The sequence below is a fragment of the Camelus ferus genome, chromosome 19, assembly GCF_009834535.1.
Source record: "Camelus ferus isolate YT-003-E chromosome 19, BCGSAC_Cfer_1.0, whole genome shotgun sequence".
Lineage (NCBI taxonomy): Eukaryota > Metazoa > Chordata > Mammalia > Artiodactyla > Camelidae > Camelus > Camelus ferus.
In genome coordinates, this window is record NC_045714.1 from 35886707 (window position 1) to 35912934 (window position 26228).

Here is a 26228-nt window from a genome sequence, read left to right on the forward strand (position 1 = left end):
CTTAGCGGGGCGAAGGAACTTGCATGGAGTCCCAGAGCTGAGAATGGTGGCACTGCGTTTCCACCTCGCTCTTTTAAATACAGACTTGCTGTGGCTCTCTACCCAGCTGCATAGCAGCCTGATTACAAAGAGAAGCCATTGAGCACACCCACGATCACCACAGCATTATTCACAATAGCCGAGAGGTGGAAGTAGGCCAGAGGTCCATTGACAGATCAGTATATGAAGAAAATGTGGTACGTACGTACCATGGGGTGTTGTTTAACCTTATAAAAGAAGGAGATTTGGTCACATGCTACAACATGGATGAACCTTGAGGTAGAATGGTGGTTTCCAGGGGCTAGGGTGACATGGAAATGGGGAGTTGCTGTCTGATAGATTGAGTTTCAGTTTGGCAAGATGAAAAAGTCCTAGAGGTATGTTACACAACAGTGTGAATGTAATTAACATTACTGAGCTGTGCACTTAAAGATGGGTTAGAGGGTACATTTTATATTATGTGGGGATTTTTTTTAACCACAATTAAATTTTTCTTAAAAGTTAAAAACAAATAAGAAAAGCCATTAGTCAGAGAGCAAAAAAATTTTTTTTTCCATTTTGGAAACTCTCAAGCATGCATGAAAAAGAATCATATCCTGAACTGTGAACCCATTACCCAGCTCCAGCAGTTATCAGCACAGGGCAGTCTGTTTCACCTATAACCTCCGATCCACCACACCCCACCCCACCTCACTCCTGATTATTTTGGTCCCAGATAGCATATAACTTTATCTGAAAAGACTTTTGTGTGTATCTCTAAGAGTAAGAACCTTCTTAAAAAAAATAACCATTTTCACACTAAAAAAAATAATAATTCCTTAACATCATCCAATGTCCAATGTTCAAATTTCCTTGATTGTCTCATACACTTTTAACAGTTGATTTATGTGAATCAGGATCCACAGAAGGGCCCCAATCAAGGGCCAAATGTTGACTTGGTTGATTAAGTCTCTTACATTAGAGTGTACATTTTTAGCAGAGGAACAGTTTCATTTCTTTCCTGGATCAGTACATGGAACGAGAAGTTCCTGGCAGGAGGGCTCTTCCAGCTTCATAGCTTAGTGGTGGTTCTGAGCACGAGCCCTGCGTGCCGGGGTTGTGTGGGCAGTGGGTACAGTGTTGGTGGGAGGATAAATGGTAGCGCCTGGGGAGTGGGTACAATGGTGCCCTCTGTCAAAAAGGAACACACGTAGTGTTTACACCTCTAGGAGTAACTCCTACTTATAACCCCCATGTGTAGCTAAACGTATATGTTCAGGATGTTCACTGCAGCATTGTTTGCTATCAGAGAAACCCTCAGCAGGGGACTAATCAAATACACTATAAGACAACTCTACCATGGCACCTAGGCAGCTACTTAAAAGGGGCGGGAGGCAGGTTGTCTCCAAGATCTATAAAGTAAGATGGGAGAATGGTGGTACTATACTTACATTTGAGTTTAAAAAAAAAAAGTGGGGAAACAATATAGATACATTAATGCTTGCATATGCTTTGACTATCTCCCCAGGGATAAGGGGGAGATTTACTTGTGCACTGTTCACTCACATGTGCAAATTGAATTGTTGTAATCTATGCCTATATTGATACACATATGTATGTATGCATGTGTGTGTGTTTTTAAATAAATTTAAATTAGGATTTTTAAGTAAAACAAGCCTGGTTTTGAATCCTGACTGTTCCATTTAATTGCTGTGTGACCTTGAGCCAATTAGTGTCTCTGAACCTCCCATCCTTATTTTTAAAATAGGGCTAATACCTATTCCCCGTAAGGTGGTTTTGAGGATTAGAAGGGGAATACATATTAAGCTCTTAATATATTGTGAGTTGTGACTATTGAATGCAACAGAACCCCAGATCCACATTGATTCTGAACTATTGTCCCCTAGACTTGAATATATTTTTTATGAGTGTATTTCTTGAATGTTTCACAAAATAGAATTTCTTTGCCTCTTTTTCCTGCTAGATAAATGCTTTCTTTGTTTGCCTGTTGGGGTCATCAAATGACAAGGAGTGCATGGCGCCAATTGCAGTTCAGGGCAGGCTTTTTTTATTGTTCATGTTTCCTGTCTGTGACCTTTCTGGGTTTCTTTCCAGATAAGTAGCCTGTCTTCCTAAGACACCTAAGCTGAAACCAAGGTGCTAGAACTTTTTTCCCAAAGAAAGAATAGCTTTATTGCCATTCTCCTGCTTGATTATAAGAAACAAAATACATGCACCTATCAAGAAGGCCAAAGAAAGCAGAAACAATCACCCGCAAGCTCACCCCTAGAGATCAGTATTGCTTGCCTTTCTTGAGTGTTTATTACGCATCTTGCACTAGGCTAAGCATTTAACATTTATTAGCTTACTTAATCCTTAGAAAGTTCTTTATGGTGAGTTTTGTTATTAATCCCATTTTATAGAAGAAACTGTGACTTAATGTAACCTTCTCAAGATTTTGTAGCTTAGTGGCAGAGCAGAAATTCAAATCCTGACCCTGAATACTAAAATTTTTGCTTTTAACCATGACTTTACAGTGTCTCCCTCACATCTTTCTCTGCATATTTGCATGTACACTTATATACATAAATTGCATCACAGTAACTCTTCTGTTTGATAGCCTGCTTTTTTTTTTAACTGTAAAATGTCATGAACATCTTCCCATATGTAAATACCTAGAGGTTTATTGTCACTCTTAATGACTGCATAATTTCCCACTGTAGAGATGTGTCATGATCTAACCAATCCCTTATCGGTGAGTATTTAAGTGGTTAGAGATGGTGCGAGATAAACATAAACATACACATACGTCTTGCACGTGTATTCAGTTATTCAGTGATGAATGACCTTAAAATAACTCCAACAAATGAAGTTGCTGTTTCAAGGGAATATTACATTTGGAGTGTTGCACTTCAGTGTTTTGATACTGATTGCTCCACTGCCCTCAAATAATTTGTGCTAGGTTGAGATGGTTTGGCTCTTTTATGTACTGCAAGGGACAGTTTGAAAGTGTTTATAGACAGCTCACACAACTGTTTGGCTTACAAAAAAAGGATGATCTTATGTTTATCAACAGTGCCTGTAATAACAGAATGTATTTTATGAGCCTGTTATTTTGCCATTTTTGCTCTAAATGCCTTTTATGGCTGAGGCTACGTGACATGCTGTACTTACATGAGAAAGGTAAAGATTCTATTGCTAAAGACGTCATCGAAACCCTTTTTTGAAGCTTCACCATGAAGTTGAGAAAGCAGTTTTACTCTCAGGGCCCTTTGTTCATCAGTTGAAACACTTTATTACATTGTACTCTTGATGGTCAGTAAAGATGCATGGATGAAAAGAGGAAAATGAGTTTTAATGTCTGGATATTGTTTAGTTAATTTCACAGTATTTTTCCATCTCTTTCCTCCCTTAGTTTTATTTTTCTGACTAGGTAATATATTTACATGATTCAAAACTCAAGAGGTATAAAAGGATGTACAATGAAAAGCCTCCCTTATAGTCTTGGCCCTTAGCCACCCAGCTCTTTTCCCTACAGGCATCCAGTGTGCTTATCTGGCCCTCGTGTCTCCCTCCAGATGTATTTTATATATGTATGAGCAAATGTAGAACTATTCCCTTGTCAACACAAATTCCATGTCCTTTTAAAAGTTCTGCAGACACTGATGTTTTTCAAGTGGCGATGTATAATCTTGTTATGAAAATTTTGCAATTCCCATTTTGATAACTGGCCATCATGGGAACCAGAGACCCAGAATTGTTGGACTTGCTCTTTCAGTATGGTTCAGAGATTGCAAACTAGCAGTCCTGATACTTCAAAACAAGTAGCAACAGTTGTGAAAGAGAGCAGTGTTGATGGTGATGAGGTGGATACAGAGTAGAAACAGCCGCTTCCCCCGAGAGAAACCTGCACAGGGAGTTGGTTTGGGCCGATTAATAGGGAGTTGTTTTTATCTTCTGGCCTGAGTGTTGTAGTGCTCTTCTGATGGCCCACGTGATCGATGGCTTGGGGTGCCTTTCAGACACTCAGATTCCTTGAACTCCAGGCCAGGCAGTTGGCAGGTGGTTGCTTGGTCTGATCTTAGAGAACATTGCATTGATTAAAGATACATTAGTATGCACTCTGTGTGCCCGCAGACTGCTCCTCCTTGCAGGACTGTTTCTTGTGAATTGCCAGACCTTTATTTTTTCCCATTTGAAGATACCAGATCTTATTAAAGAAAATTTGGAAAATACAGAAATGTTGAAGGAGCTGGAAAAATTACCTGTATGTAGCCCCACCACCCAAAGTAGACCACTACTGACATGTTGATGTGTGTCTTACTTTTATAGAGTTGTGATTGCATGCATTCAGTTTTGTAAACTGCTTTTTCATTTATGGTAAGCATTTTCTGTGTCATTACAGAGCCTTGGTAAATGTCATTTAAAAAGGTGGACTAGCATGGCAGGCCTTTCTTAATCAGATCATGTATACACGAATTTCGTCATAGACAGAGATGCTTACAGGAGCCAGGCAGAAAGTATAAATGAGCAAAGAATGCTGGGAGTGAGCAGTAGGGAGTGGGGGTCGGAGGAAGACTGGGGCGGCAGGCCCATCAGAGAGGCAGCTGTTAATTCAGTTCCCATTGCTGCCACCTGGGGCCTGGGCCAGGGGTTGTCAGATAGTCCCATTCTCCCAGAGAAGCAGAAAATCTGTTTTGTTGTTGTTGTTGTTGTTTTTAACATGAACTTGCTTGGGGTTTTCTTTTCTTTTTTCTTTTCTTTTTGAGAAATTTTAAACGTTCAGAGAATAATGTAGGAAACAGCCAGAATTGGCAGTCGTTAACAGTTCTCTTATTTGCTTCAAACTTCATTCATCGTTTTTGTTTCTTAAGAGAAATGATACAATATTACAGATAAAATTGAAAAATTCTCCCTATTTCTAGTCCCATTTTCTACGTTTCACCCTTCCCAATTTGGGCAGCCACTTTCATAAATTGCTGTATATCCTTCCATCCCATTTTTATATTCTTATGTATACATAAATGCAAATCCACAAGCACCATATTGTTTTCTAAGTTTTTAATCATAATCATCACTCTGCAGGTTGCTTTTTCATTCAACCTGCTTACTTATCCATGTAAATATATATGACTCTAATTGAGGGTTTGCACACTTTTTCTGTGAAAGATCAGGTAGTAAATATTTTAGGTTTTTTGGGCCTTACTGTCTCTGCTGCAGCTACTCAGCTCTGCTATTTGATAGCTAATGTGAGCTGTCATTTGCTGACCCCTGCTCTAATTCATTCTTTTCAACTACTGAATAGTATATTGTCTATAATATGAACATACCATATTTTATTTTTCAGTTCCTCTATAAATGAATGGCAGGCTATTTCCAGTTTTCTACCATTTTAACCATTCTGCAGGCGGCGTCCTTGCCCGTGTTTCCTTGTGTGCATGTGCAGAGGTTTTTCACTGGGACATGTGCATATACAGAGGTGGAATTGCTGAGGGTTTTGTTTTGTTTTTTTGTTTTGTTTTTTTAAACAATAGTTGGGCCAAATAAAATGCTTCAGGTGGAATATGACCAGTTTGTGACCTCTGCCCTAGAATCTCTATGCAAAGCAATACTTACTAAGAATCCAATCCATACCTAGTTCTAGAATTTGAGGTGGACTCCATGTTAGCTAGCAAAGGTGAGAGAGGAGTGAATCCAAGCATGAAAGATTCTAGAAGAGTGTGGCTGCCATGAGAAACATGCTGCTGATTTCCTCAGTGGACAGGAGAGATGAAGCTGGGAAAAAACTCAGTTTTTCACAGGTAGTAGCCATTCCAGCAGTGGTTGTTAACATCGGAATGACAGGTTCCGGCAGAAAAGGTATTCAGGATGAAGGTGATGAGCTGCTGACCTGTGGTTCCTTCTTTCCTGGCAGTGCTGTGAGTTCCTTTAAAGATTTATCACTGTAATTAGACCGACCAGAAGAAGGAGGAGGAAGGTAATAAAGTAAAGAAAGAGTATCAGGGCATCCTTCCAAGAAAACCCACTCCTTTGAGGAGGACCCACAGCAAGATTTTAAGCCCTGGTGGCAGGAAATTAAATTAGTTCATCTTCCTGAAATAATATGTCAATAATACATGACTAGTTCAGTCGAGCTTGGTAAGTTCAGAAAAGAGATGGTATTCTGTGTTCCGAGTCAAGGAGATTTAATTAAGGGGACACAGGCTTTGGAAATTACTTCTTTTTGTGTACATATATATATTTCTTTTTTTTGGATTATTTTATTTTTATAGAGGTTCTGGGGATTGAACCCAGGACCTTGTGCATGCTAAACACACACTCTACCACTGAGTTATACCCCCACCCTCCAGGAATTCCTTCTTTTAAAAAGATTTTTAAGATTATTGTAGGTCATTATCATTCCTTTTTGTTATTTTAGGGAACTCAAAAATATACGGGGCTATAACAGAAGCAGCTGAACACCAAGATCTGCAAGAAAGCCTACTGCAGGCTGTTTATTTATTTATTTATTTTTTTAAACAGGCTTGAGGCCACATTGTTTTGATAGAGGCTGGACAGTCCTGCCTCTTCCCGGGTATGTAACGCAGAAGAATCGGTCCTCTCCACCAACCTGTTCCCCACCCACCCTCTTATGTTTCTTACTCCTTCAGGTCCAGGATCTTGTCCATGCCCTGCAGCAGAGGACTCCCAAAGGAGACTCAGGGGGCTGGGATTTGGACTTGGCACCTAGATGGCTTTTGCAGGCCTCTGTTGAAATGGAGGGAGAGACAGGCAGGGGATTGGCCGCAGCTGTAGCTTGGGGGCCCTTCCCTGGAAAAGAAAGAGAGACGCAGTAAACAGACTGGGCATTCTGGCATCTGGTTCTTTTTTCTCATTTGGCAAAGTTCTAATAGCACCTAGAAGGTGATGAATGAAAGTCTACCTTTTACATATATTTTTTTTAAAACAGCTTGAGATTTACTGCTAATTGAACATTGATTAGGTATTTGGAGCTCAGTTTGATCTGATTTGTTTTTTTTTTTTAAGATTGTGACTACAAATTGAACAAGATAAAATGTTAGTCTAGTTATGTTTAATGCATAAAACTAGGGCTCAGCAGTACACTCTGAAATGACCCTTTGACAAAGGTTTGGATGAAACTGTATTGATTAATTTGAATCTGGCTTTATATTAATATTGTATTATATATTCAGTTTACAAAGTACTTCCACCTTTTCAAGTGCCTCTTAGTCTCACAATCATCCAAAATGAAGAATGATCCCTATTTTACAGAAAATGGATTCAGAGAGGGTCAGAGGTCTTCTGGTTTTTCATCTTAGACATTATTTTATTACATGTAACAACTAGAAGAAATATGAAAAGTAGCTTTTCATGTTTCTGTGTGCTTAGCAGCAGAACAATTTTTAATGAAAGATCAGTGGGGGCTCTGTATTTATTGACTCTGCATTTATTAACCTGGAGCATATATACCTAGAGTGACCCATTACTGTATCACATTTTCCCACCTTTTGTTGGCAGGGTCATTCTCAGAACCAAAAAGAATACTGTTATCATTGTTGTAAGTATCTATTAAAATTACAAATGCATATATCCTGTGATTCAGCAATTACACTTCTAGAAATTTAGCCTTGCAGATAGATTTTCCCACACATGAAAGGATGTGGTCCTAGGTTTTTCACAGTAAAATGTCAGAAACAGCTTAAGTGCTAGGATAGTGGTTAAATAAATTATGCTTCCATAGAGGGATATTTTGCTGCTGTATAAAGAATAAAGCAGCTCCGCATTTACTGAGGAAACCTAACTATAAGATAGATTGTTTAGTGAGAAAAAGCAAGATGCAAGACCCTGCGTATTATTGTGTCTCACATACTATGCTTGTGTAAAATGGGAGAGGGTAAATATGTATTAATGCATATTTGCTTGTTCTGTATAAACTAGCTCAGGAAGATTAAAAATCTAATAACACTGGCCTTGTAAGCAGGGAACTGGCTGACCAGAGAACAGGTAAAGGAGAAGGACCTGTCACCAAAGAGCCTTCTGAATCAAGAACCATGTGAATTACCTATTTTTAAAAAAAGCCTTGCCACTGAGGTTTTTGGGAGTTTAAGGTCCTCATATGTCCCTCTTTACTCTGATCTGCTTGCTCCCTATCCCTTCCCAAAGGACGCATTTAATCATCCTTTCTTCTGCTCCCCGATTTTCCCTGCACCAAATGAAGCTTTCTTTTTTGTTTTTACTTAAAAATTTCTTAACATCTAGGGTGGATAGGGTATAGCTCAGTGGTAGAGTTGCATGCTTAACATGCACGAGGTGCTGGGTTCAATCCCCACTACCTCCATTAAAGAAATAAATAAACCTAATTACCTCCCCCTCCAAAAAAAAAAAGGACAGAGCTGAGTAGCTTTGATTTAAAACTATTTTCTTAACATCTATTTTCTTATTTGCATTCAAATTGTTTTAAATTTATTGATTGGATGAGTGCTTTCTATGTAATGTATTGACCCACATCCTCTTTTATCTGAGTGCATCTTGCACAAGCCATAGTTGGTGATTTTAGAATGGGAAAGTATTATCAGTACAAGATAGGAAATTCAAAGAGTACAAACAAGTGTACAGTGAGAAGTGTTTTTTCTCTCTCTAGACCTCTGAGTGTCCCTGGGGCCTATAGTTCCCCTGCTGAGGCTGTCACTGTTACCACTTTTACGTGCATACTTCTAATAATACTGCACGCAGATCAAATACGAATATATCTCCCCCTTCTTACAGACTATGTGACTATACTACACACACACTGTTCCTCATCTACATTTTTCACTTAAGAACATATTTTGATATAGGATTACATTTAGATTAACACATTCTTTTTAGGAACTGCGTAGGATTCCACTGTATAAAATATATTAAATTTATTCAGTCAGCTCCCTCTTGATGGGAGTTGGGGTTGTCCACAACCTATTGCTACCAGAAATGATGCCACAACACAAATATCCTTATGTCTGTAGGACAAATTCCTAGAAATATGACTGCTAGATCAAAAGGGATGTGCATTTTAACTTTAGCTGCAGAGTTCCAAGTTGTTCTTTGCAGGGGTTGTAGTAGTTCAGCGTCACGGAAGATTGCCCAGGCTTTTATAGATTTTCCAGCTGCCTCAACACATAGTATGAGACAAAATACCAGTTAAAGGGAAGACAAGCCAGTAAACCGTGCTGGTGGACTAGAGTTTTTATTTTTCCCGCAGAAGCTGGTTAAGATCCTGTGGGGAAATATACAATGCAGTAGAGTTATTAAGTGCAGCCGTCAGAAGGTTAGCAACATGGAGGTGACTTGGGTGTGTCAGCTGCTGTTCAGCAGCCCCGAGTGACAACTGTACTGTCCTTGCTTATTTTTTTTTCCCCCAGGACCCTAGCATCCTGAGACATTTTTGGATTCATAGCCCTTAGGATCGGATCAACCCAGTCAGAGCTCATCATGTCAAAGTTGAAAAGCTCAGAGTCAGTCAGGGTGGTGGTTCGCTGTCGGCCCATGAATGGCAAGGAAAAGGCTGCTTTGTATGACAAGGTGGTAGATGTGGACGTGAAGCTGGGGCAGGTGTCTGTGAAGAACCCCAAGGGAGTGGCCCATGAAATGCCCAAGACCTTCACCTTCGATGCAGTCTATGACTGGAATGCCAAGCAGTTTGAACTCTATGATGAGACGTTCCGACCACTGGTGGACTCTGTGCTGCAAGGTTTCAATGGGACAATTTTTGCCTATGGACAGACCGGGACTGGGAAAACCTACACGATGGAAGGAGTCCGTGGTGACCCTGAAAAAAGAGGAGTCATTCCTAACTCGTTTGATCACATCTTCACCCATATCTCTCGATCCCAGAATCAACAGTACCTGGTCAGGGCTTCTTACTTAGAGATCTACCAGGAGGAGATCCGAGACCTGCTCTCAAAGGATCAGACCAAAAGGCTTGAGCTCAAAGAGCGGCCTGACACTGGCGTGTATGTGAAAGATCTGTCTTCCTTTGTCACCAAGAGTGTGAAGGAAATAGAGCACGTGATGAATGTGGGCAACCAGAACCGTTCTGTCGGTGCTACCAACATGAATGAGCACAGTTCACGTTCTCATGCAATTTTTGTCATCACCATCGAGTGCAGTGAGGTGGGCCTCGATGGAGAAAACCACATCAGGGTAGGGAAATTGAACCTTGTAGATCTTGCTGGCAGCGAACGGCAAGCCAAGACTGGTGCACAAGGGGAAAGATTGAAGGAAGCAACCAAGATCAACCTGTCCCTTTCAGCCTTGGGTAATGTCATCTCTGCCCTGGTGGACGGAAAAAGCACTCACATTCCGTATCGGGACTCAAAGCTTACCAGACTCCTCCAAGATTCTCTTGGTGGCAATGCTAAAACTGTGATGGTGGCCAATGTGGGGCCTGCCTCTTACAACGTAGAGGAGACCCTGACCACGCTGAGGTATGCCAACCGTGCCAAAAACATTAAGAACAAGCCAAGGGTCAACGAGGACCCTAAGGATGCCCTCCTTCGCGAATTCCAGGAAGAGATTGCTCGGCTTAAGGCCCAGCTAGAAAAACGGTCCATTGGCAGGAGGAAGAGGCGAGAGAAACGGAGGGAAGGTGGTGGCAGTGGTGGAGGTGGGGAAGAGGAGGAGGAGGAGGGAGAAGAGGGTGAGGAGGAAGGGGATGATAAAGATGATTACTGGCGGGAACAGCAAGAAAAACTGGAGATTGAGAAGCGGGCCATTGTAGAGGACCACAGCTTGGTTGCAGAGGAAAAGATGAGGCTGCTGAAGGAGAAGGAGAAAAAGATGGAGGATCTGCGGCGTGAGAAGGATGCTGCCGAGATGCTGGGTGCCAAAATCAAGGTACTGTACCCTTCCTTAGGCCCATTCTTTTTTCTTTCACATCTCTTTTTGTTTTATCAAAAGAATGATACGAGGGGTGATGTCTCTAGCTTTTGTGATATCCAGTGCCCAGGAAACATTTGTTGAATTGAATTGGATGAAGAAAAACAGTTTTTCTTCAAGAGCAGTGAAACTAACACCCGTGTGCCCCCCTCCCCAACCCTGCCACCCAGCATAAGAAATAGAGCAGCATCCTTATCTTTACAGGCTCTTTGTATGCCCCTCTCCCAGAGGTAACCATTACCTTGGATTTGGTGTTTATTATTTCCTTGCTTTCCTTTATAGTTTTCCCAAATGTGTATATATATTTCTACATAAAAGATAGTTTTAATTTCTCATAATTTTTTACTTTTATATAAATGGAATCCCACTGCTGTGATGTACTTTTATTCCCTCAATGTTATGTTAATGAGATTTATCCAGTTTGACTCCTGGAGCCATGATTCATCCATTATTACTGTTCTGAGAATTCCGGGGCATTCCATTCTCCTGAAAATGAGGATTGTTTTCCATTTTTTGCACTGAACATCCTTGTACTTGGCTCCAGGAGAACACATGTCCTCGAGAGTTTCTTGTCTGACACCGTTGGGTCTTAGGCTGTGGGCAGCTTCAACTTCACTAGACCGTAACTGGTCGCTTTCTAACGTGGCCATGGGAATTGAAGCTTCTACTGGTATGAGTCCTGGTTGTTCCTCATCCTTTGCAACACTTGTGATTAGCATACCTGAAGTTTTGTATATCTGGTAGATATAAAATGGTATCTCATTGTGGTTTTAATATGCAGTACCCCTGATTACACAAAATACAGAACGCACAGCCCAAATGCTCCCTTGCAGTCAACCCCTTCCCCCAACTTCCAACCCCCGTGTAACGATGGCCCGAGCAGTATTCTAGAACGTGGAGGCACCCCTTGTGTCAAGGCACCCCTTCTTTCAGGCAGCAGTGTCCTGTTCCATCAGGGCCTGGACTTTAGGCTGCTCAGGGCTCTAGTGGCAGAGGAGAGTGCAAAGCTAGCTCTGGAAGTCTGAGGATGGCCGCTGCTTGTGTGACCACAAGCTAGAATTCCTTTGAGGTGTTGGGTTTTATCTTACTGAATTTATACAAACTTTGATTTCTACTCTAAAATACATCTGTTTACTAATTTAAAAATGACAAGTGATCCCTTTCTTGCCTCCCCTTCCCCCACCATGTGAGGCTGTACTTTATCTGTGGCATCATAGTAGCCCTTTCACAGAGTGGGGTCCTATTTCACTTCAGAGGCAGGAGTCCTTTCCAGGACTTTCAAGACCCGGTGTGAAAATGGAGTCATATCCAACACAATTAGGAGGTAACTGTGTTGCAGGGCGGGGCTCTCTCTTGGGTTCCATTATGTCAGTCGCCACTTCACCCCTCCTCGCTCCTGCACTTGTGAAACTGGGTGTGCTCATGTTTGATTTGCGTGCTGTTTTTTAAGAGCACATCTGTTATTCAAGCCTGGGAACACCTAGACTCTCTAAACAACCTGGGGTATTTGGGCAACTCTCAGAAGCTGAGCGTGGCAAGACTCAGCATTAGCTCAAGGTCACTGAGTCTCTTACTCGTTTTGTTTATGGGAGAATGACATTACATCTGTCTTCCTCAATCCTGGGATGCTGTAAAATCATAGGACAAAAGAATTCTAGAGCTGGAAAGGGTGTGTGTTGTGGGAAGGGTTAGTAATCAGTCCAGCCCCTTCATTCTGAGAGAAGAGGAAAGTCTCAAGGGCTCACTGAAAGATGGCAATAGGGGTAGAAGTTTCTTAAAAGCAAGATTGTGCAGATTTTGGATTCCATGTTTTGCACGTGCAAATCATTCCCATGGCTTTAGTCCCCATCTAAATGCTGAAGGCTTTCAGTCGGTGTAGTCAGCCCAGAGCTGTCTCCTAACAGCCCGATAGCCTCTGCCTACTGGCCATTTCCACAAAGATGCCCACGACCACCCAGAGCCCGCTCCGGCCTTCTTTCCCTCAGTCTAGCCAGACTCCTAGGAGTTGTCACTGCTCGCCTCCGCTCCCTCTCCCTACGGTCCCAGTCAGACCAAGGCCTCTGAATCCTGCCTCCTCAGGCAGTCTTAGAACCATCCACGCTGCTTTCCCCGACCGCCACTGCCCAACTGGGACCCTTAAAACAGCCTGCTGTCTGCTCTCCCTCCACCCCGCCTGCCCTTTCCCAGTCATTCTTCCTGTAGCAGGGGAGTTATGTTTCAAAAACACAAATCTGATTGTGTATCCTCACACGCAAAGGACACGTCAGTGGCTCCTGCAGTTCTCAGGATCAAGTTTACTCTCCCTTAACAGGGCTTTGAGGTTTTTGAACTGACCCCAGTTGCTTTGCCAACTTTGTGTATCACCACTCCCTACCCTACCCTCTCAAAACAATTTTTTTCTTAGCTAATTCCTATTTTTACTGCAACGCTGTGTAGCTGCCCCTTGAGACAGGAGGCTCTCCCTGACTCCCTCCAAGACCCTGAGCTGTTTCCCAGCAGTGTCCTGTCCCGCTGTCACTCTTTACCTCATGATGGGGTCTGGCTCTATACAGTAAGAGCCCATGTACTTGTCTCTGGTCCTGAGTGGACTCCCAGCTTTGTGATTCATATTCCTGGTTGTATCCTCAGTACCCAGCACATAGGAGGTGCTTAATAGGTTTTAAGTGGGGTCAATACTTTGTACAGATAAACCAAAAAAAATTTTTCGAAAGAAAGCTGAAATTCACGTATGTCTAGAGAAGCTGCATCTTCAATGTTCCCAAGGGAAAGCCGCCAGTAAAGCTGCCTCAGCCCCACCCCAGTGATGGGAAGGGCACAGCTGTGCACAATATATCTTCGCCCAGAGTTCATCCCCTTTGGCTCAGTCCTGAGGTCTTTATCTTTCATGGGCTTCCCTGTGAGGAGTTGTGTTCCGAGGGACCCCATTCACAAGATGGATTCTCCTTTTTTTCTCACAAAGGCCATGGAGAGTAAGCTGCTTGTTGGAGGAAAAAATATAGTAGATCATACAAATGAACAGCAGAAAATCCTAGAGCAGAAACGGCAGGAAATTGCAGAGCAGGTAACTAACTTTTCATTCCTTTTTGGAGAGAATGGGGTGGGGTGAGGTGCAGTAATGCCACAGAGCGAATGTCTCTTGTATTAGACTCTTCAAGGGGAACAGAAACGAGTGTGCCAGCCTCTTCCTGGCGGGAGGCTCTCACCTGGAGCACCCAGCCCTGTATTCTTGTACAGACACTGTCTCTAGGCCCACTGATCAATTCTGTGATGTTGCTCAGAAACGTCGAGAAAGAGAAATCCAGCAACAGATGGAAAGTCGAGATGAAGAGACCTTGGAACTGAAAGAGACATACAGCTCATTGCAGCAAGAGGTGGACATCAAGACCAAGAAACTCAAAAAGGTATGAAAGGAACGAGACCAGGCAGCGGGGCCTTGAAGCTCGGGGCAAAGGGGGAGCTCTGTTGCCTGAAGGGCTGCCCTCCTCACCTGTCTCTCCCGTTCCAGCTCTTCTCCAAGCTTCAGGCAGTGAAGGCAGAGATCCATGACCTCCAAGAAGAGCACATCAAGGAGCGGCAGGAGCTGGAGCAGACGCAGAACGAGCTCACCAGGGAGCTGAAACTCAAGTAAGTGCTGGGCTTTCCATGGCGCCCCTGGCCACTTGCTGGCTTGCTGTGTGTAAGGAAGAAATATGCCCTTGAGGACAGGGCCCTGCCTGCTTCTCTCCAGGCTGTCTCCTGCCACCCTGTCTGTCTTCTGTTGATTCCTACGAAAGTTGTTTTCTGTCTCCAGGTCCCATCTGTTAGCTGAATATCTTCCCCAGATGATCTCCAAGTTTCCTTCCATTGTACTTTCTTGAAGCCTTTCAGGAAGTCTTCTATCTATTGATAAATGGGAATCTTTTATTAACTAGAATTTTCTGAGTGGTATAATGAACAACCAAATATCTATTCCCCAGATTCAATGATAAACAATCTTTTGTCTTCGATTCATAAAAATATTTTAAAGCAAATTTTACCTCATGTTATTTCACTCCTGTGTACTTACTTACATGGCCACAGTGCAGTTTTTAAAAAAGCTTTATTGAGATATAATTCACCTATTTAAAATACACAAGTCATTTTAAAATATATATTTTCAGGATTTTAAAACATCACCACAATCTAATTTTTGAACATTTGTGTGTCCCCCAGGCTCCCACCCAAAGAAACCCTGTACCAATTAGCAGTCACTCCTTATTGCCTCCTCCCCCAGCCTAAGTAACTACTAATCTACTTTCTGTCTGTATAAATTTGCCTATTCTGGACATTTCATATAAATGGAATTATACAGTATGTGGTCTTTTGTGACTGGTTTCTTTTAATTAACATGTTTTTGGGGATCATCTATGTTGTAGCATGTTAGGACCTTATTCTTTTTTTTATGGCTGAGTAATATTGCATTGTCTGGATATTCCACATTTTATTTATCCATTCATCAGCTGATGGACATTGGATTGTTTCTACTTTTTAGCTATTATAAATAATGCTGCTATGAACATTTGTGTACAAGTTTCATGTTTTCAATTCTCTTAGGTCATCCAAGAGTCTTACAATTTTAGGTCTTACATTTAGATCTGTGATCCATTTTGAGTTAATTTCTTATATAGTCTGAGGTATGGTCCCAAATGCATTCTTTTGCATGTGGATATCCAGCTGGAGATTATTATCATCTTAACAATATTAAGTATTCGATCCATGAACATGGGATGTCTTTCCATTTACTTATATCTTCTTTAATTTGTTTCAAGAATGTTTGTAGTTTTCAGTGCACAGTCTTTGCACGTCTTTTATTAGATTTATACCTAAGTATTTTACTTTTTTGATGTTATTTTGTATCTAATTGTTTTCTTAATTTTATTTTCAGAATGTTTATAGCTAGTGTATTAAAAATAAAATTGATTTTTGTATACACAATGATATCTTTCCACCTAACAAAATTAACATTAAGTTTCTTAGTTATTATCTCATACCCTGTCCATATTCAAATTTTCTTGGTTTATTCACATTCATATATACATAAGGACCACATATTGCATTTGGTTATTGTGTCTTTTTTTTTTTTTTTTTTTTTGGTTATTGTGTCTTTTAAGCTTATTTTAATATGGAACAATCCTTTTTAAAAACTTTTTTTTCATAGTTGACTTGTTGAGAAAGCTGGGGCAAAGAGCCTATAGAAGTATCCCACATTCTGAATTTTTCAGTTGGCTTCTTCACGGTGTCCTTTAACTTGTGTCTCTATCTCACTTACTTCCCTTTAACTGAAGAAGTGCACTCTGAAGCACCAGTTCTCAACCTTGGCTGCACATTGGAATCATCTGAGGAGTTTTAAAAATAGTGATGCTTGGGTCCCAACCAAGAGATTCTGATTTCATTGGTATAGGGCAGTGGTCCTTAAACTTTTGGCAGGCACCAGATCATCCAAAGGGCTTGTTAAACATAGGTTGCTGGGCCCTACACCCAGAGAGACTTATTCAGCATATCTGGGGTGGGACCTGAGCACCTGCATTCTCAAGAAGTTCCAGTTGTTGCTCCTGCTGGTTTGGTGAATACATTTTGAGAACCATTGATCTCTTGTGATGTCTGGGCAAGATATTTTCCAGAGCTCTGTAAGTGATATTAATGTGCAGCCTGGCTTGAGAACCACTGAGCTAATGGTTTCAGTCAACAGTGACCTTTGTCTGGCTCTATTATTTCATTAGGGAGTTTTGCAAAATGATGTTTTTCTATATGAATCCTTCCACAACATTTGCTTGAAGTTTTCTTTGAAGAGGAACTTTTCAAAGGAATTCTTTTAATGATTAAGCTTTAAATTTGGAAAGGAGCCCTTAAAATTACTAGATATGTACTCTTAGAAAAAAAAAGTCGGAACAAAATATGCCAAAATACAAGGAGGTTATAGCTCAGTGGTAGAGTGCACGCTTAGTACACATGAGGTTGTGGGTTCAATCCCTAGTACCTCCGTTAAAAAATAAACAAATAAATAAACATAAATAAATAAACCCAATTGCCTCCCCACTCAAAAAAAAATTTTTAAGCCAAAATAATAATAGCTATCTCTGGATAGGGCAGTTGTGTGTAATTGTATTTTTCACATTTCCTAATGCATAAATAGTACCTTTAAAATTAGAAAAAACCCAAATATATGGTATGAAAAATAATTTCTTAAATGTCAACTAAAGAAAAAATGTTGTCTCTCCAAAATATTTTTTCTTTAAGGAAGACACTGTCATTGTTAAGTTTCTCATTTGTATCTTTTGAATAAACAGTGAATCAGCCTGTTTCTCACAGTCATCACCCCACACCTCTGTGGTGTTTGTTGCACATCTCTCTCACGTTAACGCCCCTTTGGCATTGTTACGTCCTGAGGTTTTGAAAGAGTGAACCAGAGAGGTGGCAGGAGATAGTCATCCCAATGGAGAGCCACAACCCAGTGGGTTCCAGTTTCATTGTTTGCCGTGTTCCCTGGGCACTGCTCATGCAGGGACTCTTCTCAGGAATGGTCTTTGTTCTCAGTGGTCTGAAGGCCTGAAATCCATCTTGTCTTGCTCTTTGTTCCGGTGATTAGAATGTGAAGTTTTCCACCTTGGGCAACAATCCATAGGACTGGAGGAAGGCAGTTTGACTTCTAACCCGTTTTCAGTTTTTTGGAAGTGAATGAGCTGGGTTAGCAGTACCAGTGCCCCCTCCCCAAATACTTCATTAGCACATGTTCTTTCCAGTACAGCCCAGGCGTTATCACCTGCTTTAGTCTTTTTACTTGCTTGAGCTGCTCCTCCTTGGGCATAAGTGACCTTTCCATATTCTTAGGACAGACCACTGTTAGCACGCCTAAGAGTGTCTCTGTCTCCAGCTGTTGGTATGATGTCTCAGTAAATGTTCACTGAGTGACTTGACTCTTCCCTGTTACTTACTACACATGGGACCAGATGGCCCACACTCCATCCATAGCCTTTCTCTATCTATTCACCCATGTATCTGTGCTCTTACAGGCATCTTATTATAGAAAACTTCATCCCTCTGGAAGAAAAAAGTAAAATTATGAATAGATCCTTCTTTGATGAAGAGGAAGATCATTGGAAATTACATCCTATAACCAGACTGGAGTAAGTCACTCTTGACTTTAAGTAGCCTTTAAGGTGGGGAGGAGGGAAAGAATGTTGATAAGCTGGACTTAGCCGGAGGTGTATGGTAAGAACACAGTTTGATTCAGTTAAACTTGGAACCAAGGTCAGCTCTGACTTTGTGGCTGCTGTGAGTCCATGAGGTAAAAGTTTGGTGATGAGTATGGTATTAGGAACTGGGAGACTTTATCACAGTGAACTAATGACCTTTCCCAAGTTCCTGCTTTTCAGCTTCCCCAGCTGTCAAGTGAAGCATGCTAGGCCAAGTGAGAGGCAATGCATAGGTGTTATCTTATGTGTCAGTCTGACACACTGTTGAGAAGGATTCTCAGTCTACGTCTGGGTCCTGCTGGAAAGATGGGAGATGTCTGCCAAGGATGTGGGGGTGGGGAGTGTCGACAGCTCAGCTTCGTTCCTGCTGTCTAAGAACTGGATGAGGATGAGTCAGATCCCTTCCAGCTTAAAAGATGCCTGATGCTCACATTTGGCTCAGAGAGCAACTCAAGCAGAAAATATAAGCAGCTCCTGCCCCATCTGCATGTCAGTCCTCAGTTCAGGGAGTTAGTTGATTCAGGGTCCATCTAAAGCAGGCTCAGAGTTTTCTGAGTGCTGGTTCCACAGTACTGATCCTGGGACTGTGGAACACACTCCAGCCAGGGCTTTAACCGCTGCAGTCCATTTCCAGGAATCAGCAGATGATGAAGCGGCCAGTGTCAGCTGTGGGATACAAGAGACCACTGAGCCAGCATGCGAGAATGTCCATGATGATTCGTCCAGAGGCTCGATATAGGGTGAGAAGACCGTTCTCGTGTTTCTCTCCTCTCTCTTTTAGAGGAGTTTAGATTTATGCAAACTCTTAAGCACCGGTCTCCAAAGTCACAGCTTGTATCCTGACTCTTTGTGTCCAGAGGTACCTGAGGACATTTATATTAATAACAACAATAACAAATAATAAACCAATATAATTAACAAATGACAAATAACAGTAAATAAAAAGGTAAAAGAGAATGAGATTGAGACAATCAGGACTAGGGAAGGAGGAGAGAACAAACAACTGTCCATGTGGCCAATAAATGTTGATAATGAGCTTCAGGACGGCTTTGTGGGGAGACGGGAAAGAGCGCAGATGTCTGCAAACAGGAGATGGAGCTGTGGTAAAAAAAAGACTTACAGTCCTTCCATTTAACATAATGTGTGTGAGTCATGTAGTTCCTTGAAGTGACATAATTGATGACTATTTAATGACCCAAACATATTTTACAATAAAAGTACCGTACAAGCTTCTATCTATAAGCACTTGCCGTGTGCCAGGCACTGTACTCGGCACTTTGCTGCTCGATCTCCGGTTGAGTCTGCCACCTGCTCTGTGCAGTCGGTCCTGTGGCGTTAAGGTCAGGGAGCTGGTAAGTGGATGGACCAGGGGACACATGTATTGTGAAGTTATAAGACCATTGGTCCTGGAAGTGTGTATACAAAAAAAAAAAAAAAATCTGGTGCAAAATATATCAGAGTGTGAACTGGTTATCTCTGGTTAAGGGAAGTGCACTTAATTTAAAATTTGCTCTTTTTGCTTATCTGTATTTTATAACTTTCAGTGGGGAATCTGTATTATTTTTATAATGAAACATTTTCACTTCAAAAATTTAAAATGTTTTTGAGTTTCCCTGAGCAGCCAGAGCAAAACAGCTTAGGATTAGTTAGCGCCACAGGTGCTGTTCTTCCTGGCATTGAGTTATTTAAAATGAAGAAAACAAAAGCAAAAAAAGATGCATTAGCTGTGTTTTTATGTAGTGGTAGGTGAGTGATGTGTCAGACAGAATCCTTAGAAGCATTTTTTGGAGCCGTTTCAGAGGGTGCGTATCTTGCTGGTTATTTCATGTCTTAAGCCAAAAACATGATTTTAAAACATACAAATCAAAAATGTGGGTTTCCAAGCTGCTCACCTGATCCAAAGGTAGAATTTGAAGCAGTGGCTCTCAGATGGCTTTTAGCAAGGGACCAGCTCCATTAAGAGAAGTGTTATGCAGTATCACGATATATCAAATTGATAAATGGAGCCACTCTGTTCGCTCCTTCCACCTTCTCCCAGCTGTGGCCCTTCACACCCCCTCTGCAGCCCTGGGACTTGAACTCCACTGAGTTGGGAGGAGCTAGCAGGGAAGATGTGGAACCATGGGTGTTCTTCCCTCCTCACACTTGGCTTGGTATTTAGGTACTAGGGAAAGGTCTGCTACAGGGTAGCAAATGAAGGAATCACCTACAAGGCCAGTTATGAGACAGGGCCCAGGCTGATTTTTTAAATGTGGTAATAAATACATATACTGCCCCTCCACCCCCACATACATACACCGTACCTGGCTCCTTCCCTCTGCAACCAGAAAGTTCATCAGAGCGGCTGTGCTATTGGTGACTACTGTTTTCTTCTTTATATCTTTTTGTATTTTCATATTGTCTGCAATAAATGCATTTTGCTTAACTTATTATTTTCCCCTGATTATTCCCCTTAGGGTAGGATACATGTTCATTGTTTAAAAAAAAAGAAAATAGAGACAAGCATAGAAAAGAAAATAAAAATCATTTGTAATCACACCAGGGAAAAACTTAAAAAACTACATCACTTCTTCTAGGCAGGCCCTTGGTAGGCTTTGAGTAGCAAGCAGTCTGCGGTTCTGTTCTTGAGTATAGATTGCTTGAACTCTGTCTGTCTGATTGGTGGCCATCCTCACTGGTCTTGGCTCTGCTTCTGCAGGCAGAAAACATTGTGCTATTAGAACTGGACATGCCCAGCCGGACCACCAGAGACTACGAGGGCCCCGCCATTGCCCCCAAAGTCCAGGCTGCGTTGGATGCGGCTCTGCAGGATGAAGATGAGATACAGGTGGATGCATCATCCTTTGAAAGCACTGCAAATAAGAAATCCAAGGCCAGGTGAGTGGCTTTTGGTGACCTATGTTTGAACAGAACATGTTTGAACCAGGACAAATGAGGGTAAACGGTGGCAAAAGTGATTATCATGGAATTCTTTATAGAACACACCAGAAAATATTGCCACATTACTCCTATGTTTATTCCTTTATTCCACAAATATTTATGGTTCAGGCACTATGCCAAGTACACTGAATACCAGATGTCTAAGGTGCCCAGTTCCTACGTATAAGCAGCATGTGTTCTAGTGAAATAGAGGACAGTTTTTTGGTCTTCACTGGGTACTAGGCAGTTCTAAGTGCTTTAAAAAAATTCTCTTAATGAGTTCCTGCAGTAATTTATAAGGTAAATATTATCATCAATCCCATTTTGTAGATGAGAAAACTGAGACTTTGAGAATTTGAGAAAGTAGCCAGGGTCAAGAAAACCCAGCAAGTTAAGTGGCAGAGCCAGGGTTAACCTAGGTCTGTCTGAACCCACAGCCCAGGCTCTGAGCTTCATTTTAAATAACCACATACTTGATTTGGTGCTCAGTTAGAAATTCTGTCTTACTAAATTCTGGATTAGAAGTTTAAGGAAAATAACTGAGTGAAAAACCAAATATGGAAGAAATTCAACCTGCAAACTTAATACTTTTTACCAATTTGAAGAAGACGGTCAAGATTTGACTTTAAAGGAGGAGCAACTGCTGAGAATCAGTCTCTTCCCCGAGGTTTCACACCTCCACTGGCAAATCGTGTTGGCCCTGCACAGAGGGTGCCAGTCTGGTGGTTTTACAATCGAAAGTACACTGAGGAAAGGCCACCTGGAGATGTTAAAGGCACTTGAAGGGAAACGAGTCTGATCTGTGTCAGAGGCAAAGATGAGACATATAATGTGAATGTGTGCTTGACTTTTGCAGGCCTAAAAGTGGAAGGAAGTCGGGATCCTCCTCCTCTTCCTCAGGAACCCCCGCATCTCAGCTTTATCCACAGTCTCGGGGGCTGGTTCCAAAGTAAAGCCACTTCCTCCCCTCCCAGGGTGTAACCAGCATTTGCCTTCTGAGGGAAGAGACAAGCAAAAACCCGCAGAGAGGACTCAAGCCCAAACTCAGAACCATTCCCCTGGGGAGGAGCGATGGCCTCTTTGCAGATGAACCAACTTAATCTGGCTGAAACATGCTGGTCCTAATCTGACACTCAGCTCCTCTGCGAAACATCCTTTAATTAGCATCTCAGAAATGCATGGGTAAGGTAAAGTGCGATAGTTGAAGTGGAAAGCAAGAGAATGACCAGTGACCTTGCTTCCTTTCTCCCCTGCCTCCTCCTCCTCTCCCTTCCCTGGCCCTCCCAACCCCTCCCCTCTCCTTTTCTAGCCTGTTCTTTACACTGGGCTCCCTTCTTGAACAGTAGGGCAGAATCAGGAGTCACCTTAGCAGGACCAAGTCTTCGGAGCCTCAGGATAAAGTGAGAGTGAGGTTGAAAAGCGAAAGCCCTAGAACTTGAACAGGTGCTTGTTCTTGGAGGTAGAAATGAGAAATCTTTGGATCCAAGCCTCAGATGGGCACGGTCCATGCACCTCAGTAAGAATTGGATTTGCCTTTGGGATTTGCTCAAGGAGCAAATGTTTTCCAAGAAAGCTACCAATTTCTGCTCTGGAAGGATTCAATGTTGGAAGAATAGAAATAACATTCCCTTTGCCTCCTTGGAGAGTTTAGGGAAACAGCTTCTTTAAAACCTCAAAACCATGACCATCTTGTCAAAGATATAAATCTGTAGGCAGATGCCATGTGCATACACCATGTTACTTTACACTTCATTTGTCACCGTCTCTTCCCACGCATGCGTACTCTGAGCGTCTGTGCCTGGGCCCATCCTCTGCCTCCAGTGTGCTCTGCAGTGGGCCTGTTTTGTGGGAGAAGGGAGGCTGGCTCTGCCTTCTCTGATGGGACAAGAGCTGGGGGAACAAGACACAGAGCAGCACTTTTGACTCCCCTGAGTTGTTCCATTTGCATAGAGAGCATAACAGTGACTAGGCAGGTACGGAGGTGGAGTTGTGAGGCTTGGTGCATTGGGAAGGGAAGATGTAACAGACGGAAGCAAAGGAATCCTGCCTGCCTTCAGCAGAAAACTCCCCTAATCGTGGAATTGTGGCTCCTCCCAGGCAGAGCCCAAAGTGGTGGTGAGGAGTGGCTGTGCGCTCAAATAGGCTCAGAGGAGAGAGTTAGGAATTCCAGTTTACATATACTAGTTTGGTTTGTAAGTTTTAGTTGTTTGTATTGTTGAAATTCAAGGCTTCATTTTGTGTTGGTCATTAGGTGAATGTTATTCATTTTTCCCCTAAGAGAAGCTCGTAAGTGTGTGTGGGTGTGTGAGCACGGTGGTACCTGTGTTCTTTGAATGTGTCCATGTATGTTTGTGAGAGAGAGACTGAGAACTTGCCCAACTTTAGAAATTCACTAATGTGCAGTTGTTGCCTTTGTCTGTGTTAAAGGCCCATTGAATGACTCATCCAGGCTGGAAGCGCTCCCATGTGGGTATCTGAGTCCACGAGCCAAGCCTGAGGGGACAATACAAGTCCCCAGTCAGCCACAGCGGCGCACCTTGCTGGCACGGTGCCTCGGGAATGTGGCGACTCAGGTGGGCCTTGAGTTATAGTTTAACTCAGCTGCTCAGTTCCCAGGGCACATTTCTGGATCAGAACCCATGGGAAAGTGGAGGTACCAAGTGCAATGTCTTAGCGTTCTACAGGTAGAGATCTGTCATCTGGCAGCTTACCTCCTTTTTAGGAACCATTCTTTCTGAACCCAGGGCCCTTTTCAGCAATTCCCAGAGCATAATGGAGGCTTCCCTCATCTTTCTCGGGATCAAACCCTGCTTCTTTATGATTTACTAAGAATTTACCTGTTTGAACAGGCACCAAGTGGTAAGATGGGTAGCCTGGGATGGTTACCTGCCAGTTACACCTGTCTCTTACACCACGTTTCCTCGAAGCTAGTCTGAATTCTGTAGGCTGAAAATACCCATCTAGCACATCTGAGAATTGAAAACTGCAGGTAACCCTATACGTGAATACTGATGTCTTGAGGTGGCTACTCTGACCACGGGTGGTTGAGCGACCATAGAACTTTTCTAAGAAGGCAAAGGAAGGAAGCCAAGTGGACAGGCAGGATTATGAAAACAGGCTTGCCTTGTACTTGGCTGTGTTCATCTGGTGGTCTGTGAAACAAAGTTAAGAACACCTGGGTGGAGGTGAAGCCTTCCCCAAGCGGTCTCCGGTGCTTTTCTTCTCTCAAAACGGATCCGATAAATATTTGAGGAGAGTAGGCAGTAGAATGTCTTGCTGCCACCAGGAAGCTGCTGCTCTGGGCTGTGGTCTGACCCAAGTGTGTAGACCTACCAAGTCGACTGTAGTCATGCTAGAATGTTCCAAGCCATCTGAGGGCCTTCATGTCAGCGGCAGCTAATGAAGTTCAGAAGCAAGTCTAGCACGATCTGAGAAGCTCATCTGGGAGAAGGAGTTGGAGATGGTGTGGGCCTCCCTCCTCAGGCCCCTTTCTGCTCTGGTCAGTAGGAATGTATCTGGTCCAGTTTTAAAGTCACATGTCTCCCAGAGCCCTGGATTCAGAACCCAAGGCCACAAATCATAGGCATGAAGCACTTTCTTAAGACTCTGACATACCGTTGGATTGTCCCCCTTCGAATGCCTGCATGCTGCCTGAATCGCACCACCCACACCTCTTTGACCAAGGGCATCAGAGGGTTCCGCAGCTCGGGCGTGGGCCACGCTCTGCTTCTGTCTGACTCTTGTAAGTCCTCCTTCGCTGAATGTAGAATCGTTGCCAAGTTTCTGAGAAGTGTCGATTCCCTGTTAACGTGGGATATCAGTTCTGCCTCACGTTTCCCACTTGAGGTTGAGGCTTGCTGCGAACAACACCTTGGGCCGTCTCAACACCATCAGTGGACAAAAATGGGGCTATTAATATACTCTAAAAGCCATAATCAGAACGCTCAGAGGGAACTGGATAAGAATAGTGGGCCTGGCTATTGTCGACCGCGCGAGGTTTTGTCTTGTCCTGTTCGGAAACCTGCCACCCTTCTCCCAACCCTTGTTTCTTGAATGCAATGCTTTTGAGGTTAGTTATGAAAGGAGTGATCTTGGGGCAGGTTGGAGGCAGTGGGCTTTATGGCTCCTTGGAGTTACTGTTGATCTTGACCTTCTCTTCGGCTACCTTTAGACAAAGAATATGCCAATACTTGGGGCTCTAAGTTTTACAATTGATATTTATTTGTATCATCTCTTTGTCTAGGAATGTAAAAGTGATTCTAAACTAAGCTGTGTAATAAAAATCAATCAGATTTATTGTACCTACAAAAAGATGTCCTCATAAATGACTAACGCTTTTGAAAATGACATGCCCGTGGCTGACACACTGCCAGTTCCTTTAAACATTTGAATTTTTCTAGTGAAAAGAGGGTGGGAGTGGAAAATGAAGATTGAGTTGGAATGTTGGCATTTAAAAAATATAGCAACAATGTAAAGGGACTTGAAATGAAAAAAGAGTGACAAAGAGAGCTTGTCATGTTTTTCCTTGGAGGTTCCTGAGACAGGCGTGGGCAATAGGCATTTCTCTTAAGTTCTGTGTTTTGTTTTTTTCCATTTATTTAGGTTTATTACATATTATACTTTTAAATACATGTCTTTTTTTAAACACAAAAATATTTTATGTTATTTACCATCAGGAAAAGAAAGAAATGCCAAAAATGGGCCACTCATTGGCTTTGTGGTTTCTCACATGGTCAGGCCTGCTGGAGTGTAGCCCTGTGGGGTTGTGTACCCTGTTTGAGGAGCAGGGACTGAGTAGAAGGAGCTCAGACCCTGGACTTTGAGTGGGGTTTGAATTCTGACTGCCTCTGCTTACCAGCTGTGTGACTGAGGAATTTAGTTGACCTCTCTGAATCTCAGGGTCCTTGTCTATAAAATGGGGCCATAACCCCCACCTTGTGGGGCCATTGTGAGGATTAGTATGGCATTTAAAGCAACAAGCACACAAGTATGTGGACCAGAGCTGACAGTTAAAAATATGCTTATTGCTGTGACAGGGCCCTGTGTTTGGAAGACGCCATGAAGAGTTTGCATCCTAAGATACTACAGCCTGGTACTTGTCACATGATGTTTGAAAACCCTAGGCCTCTATAGAAAAGCTTCTAATTACTTAACAAATACATATTG

At 42.4% G+C, this 26228-nt stretch overlaps 1 protein-coding gene across 3 annotated transcripts in view; it reads left to right on the forward strand.

Moving 5' to 3' along the window:
• Positions 1 to 25715, forward strand: part of KIF3B (kinesin family member 3B) — a 34466-nt gene extending 8751 nt beyond the window's left edge. For 2 of the 3 annotated variants that reach the window (XM_032462096.1, XM_032462097.1), the window contains 8 exons: positions 9417 to 10890; positions 13892 to 13993; positions 14211 to 14333; positions 14438 to 14556; positions 17961 to 18074; positions 18778 to 18883; positions 20842 to 21020; positions 21919 to 25715. In XM_032462096.1, the coding sequence (XP_032317987.1) occupies positions 9487 to 10890; positions 13892 to 13993; positions 14211 to 14333; positions 14438 to 14556; positions 17961 to 18074; positions 18778 to 18883; positions 20842 to 21020; positions 21919 to 22015 (2244 nt within the window). In that variant the 5' untranslated portion in view covers positions 9417 to 9486 and the 3' untranslated portion in view covers positions 22016 to 25715. Of the gene's footprint in view, positions 1 to 6540; positions 6593 to 9416; positions 10891 to 13891; positions 13994 to 14210; positions 14334 to 14437; positions 14557 to 17960; positions 18075 to 18777; positions 18884 to 20841; positions 21021 to 21918 lie in introns of those variants that run through there. The other variant, XM_006179242.3, reaches the window with a different exon arrangement.
• The last annotated feature ends 513 nt before the right edge of the window (positions 25716 to 26228 follow it).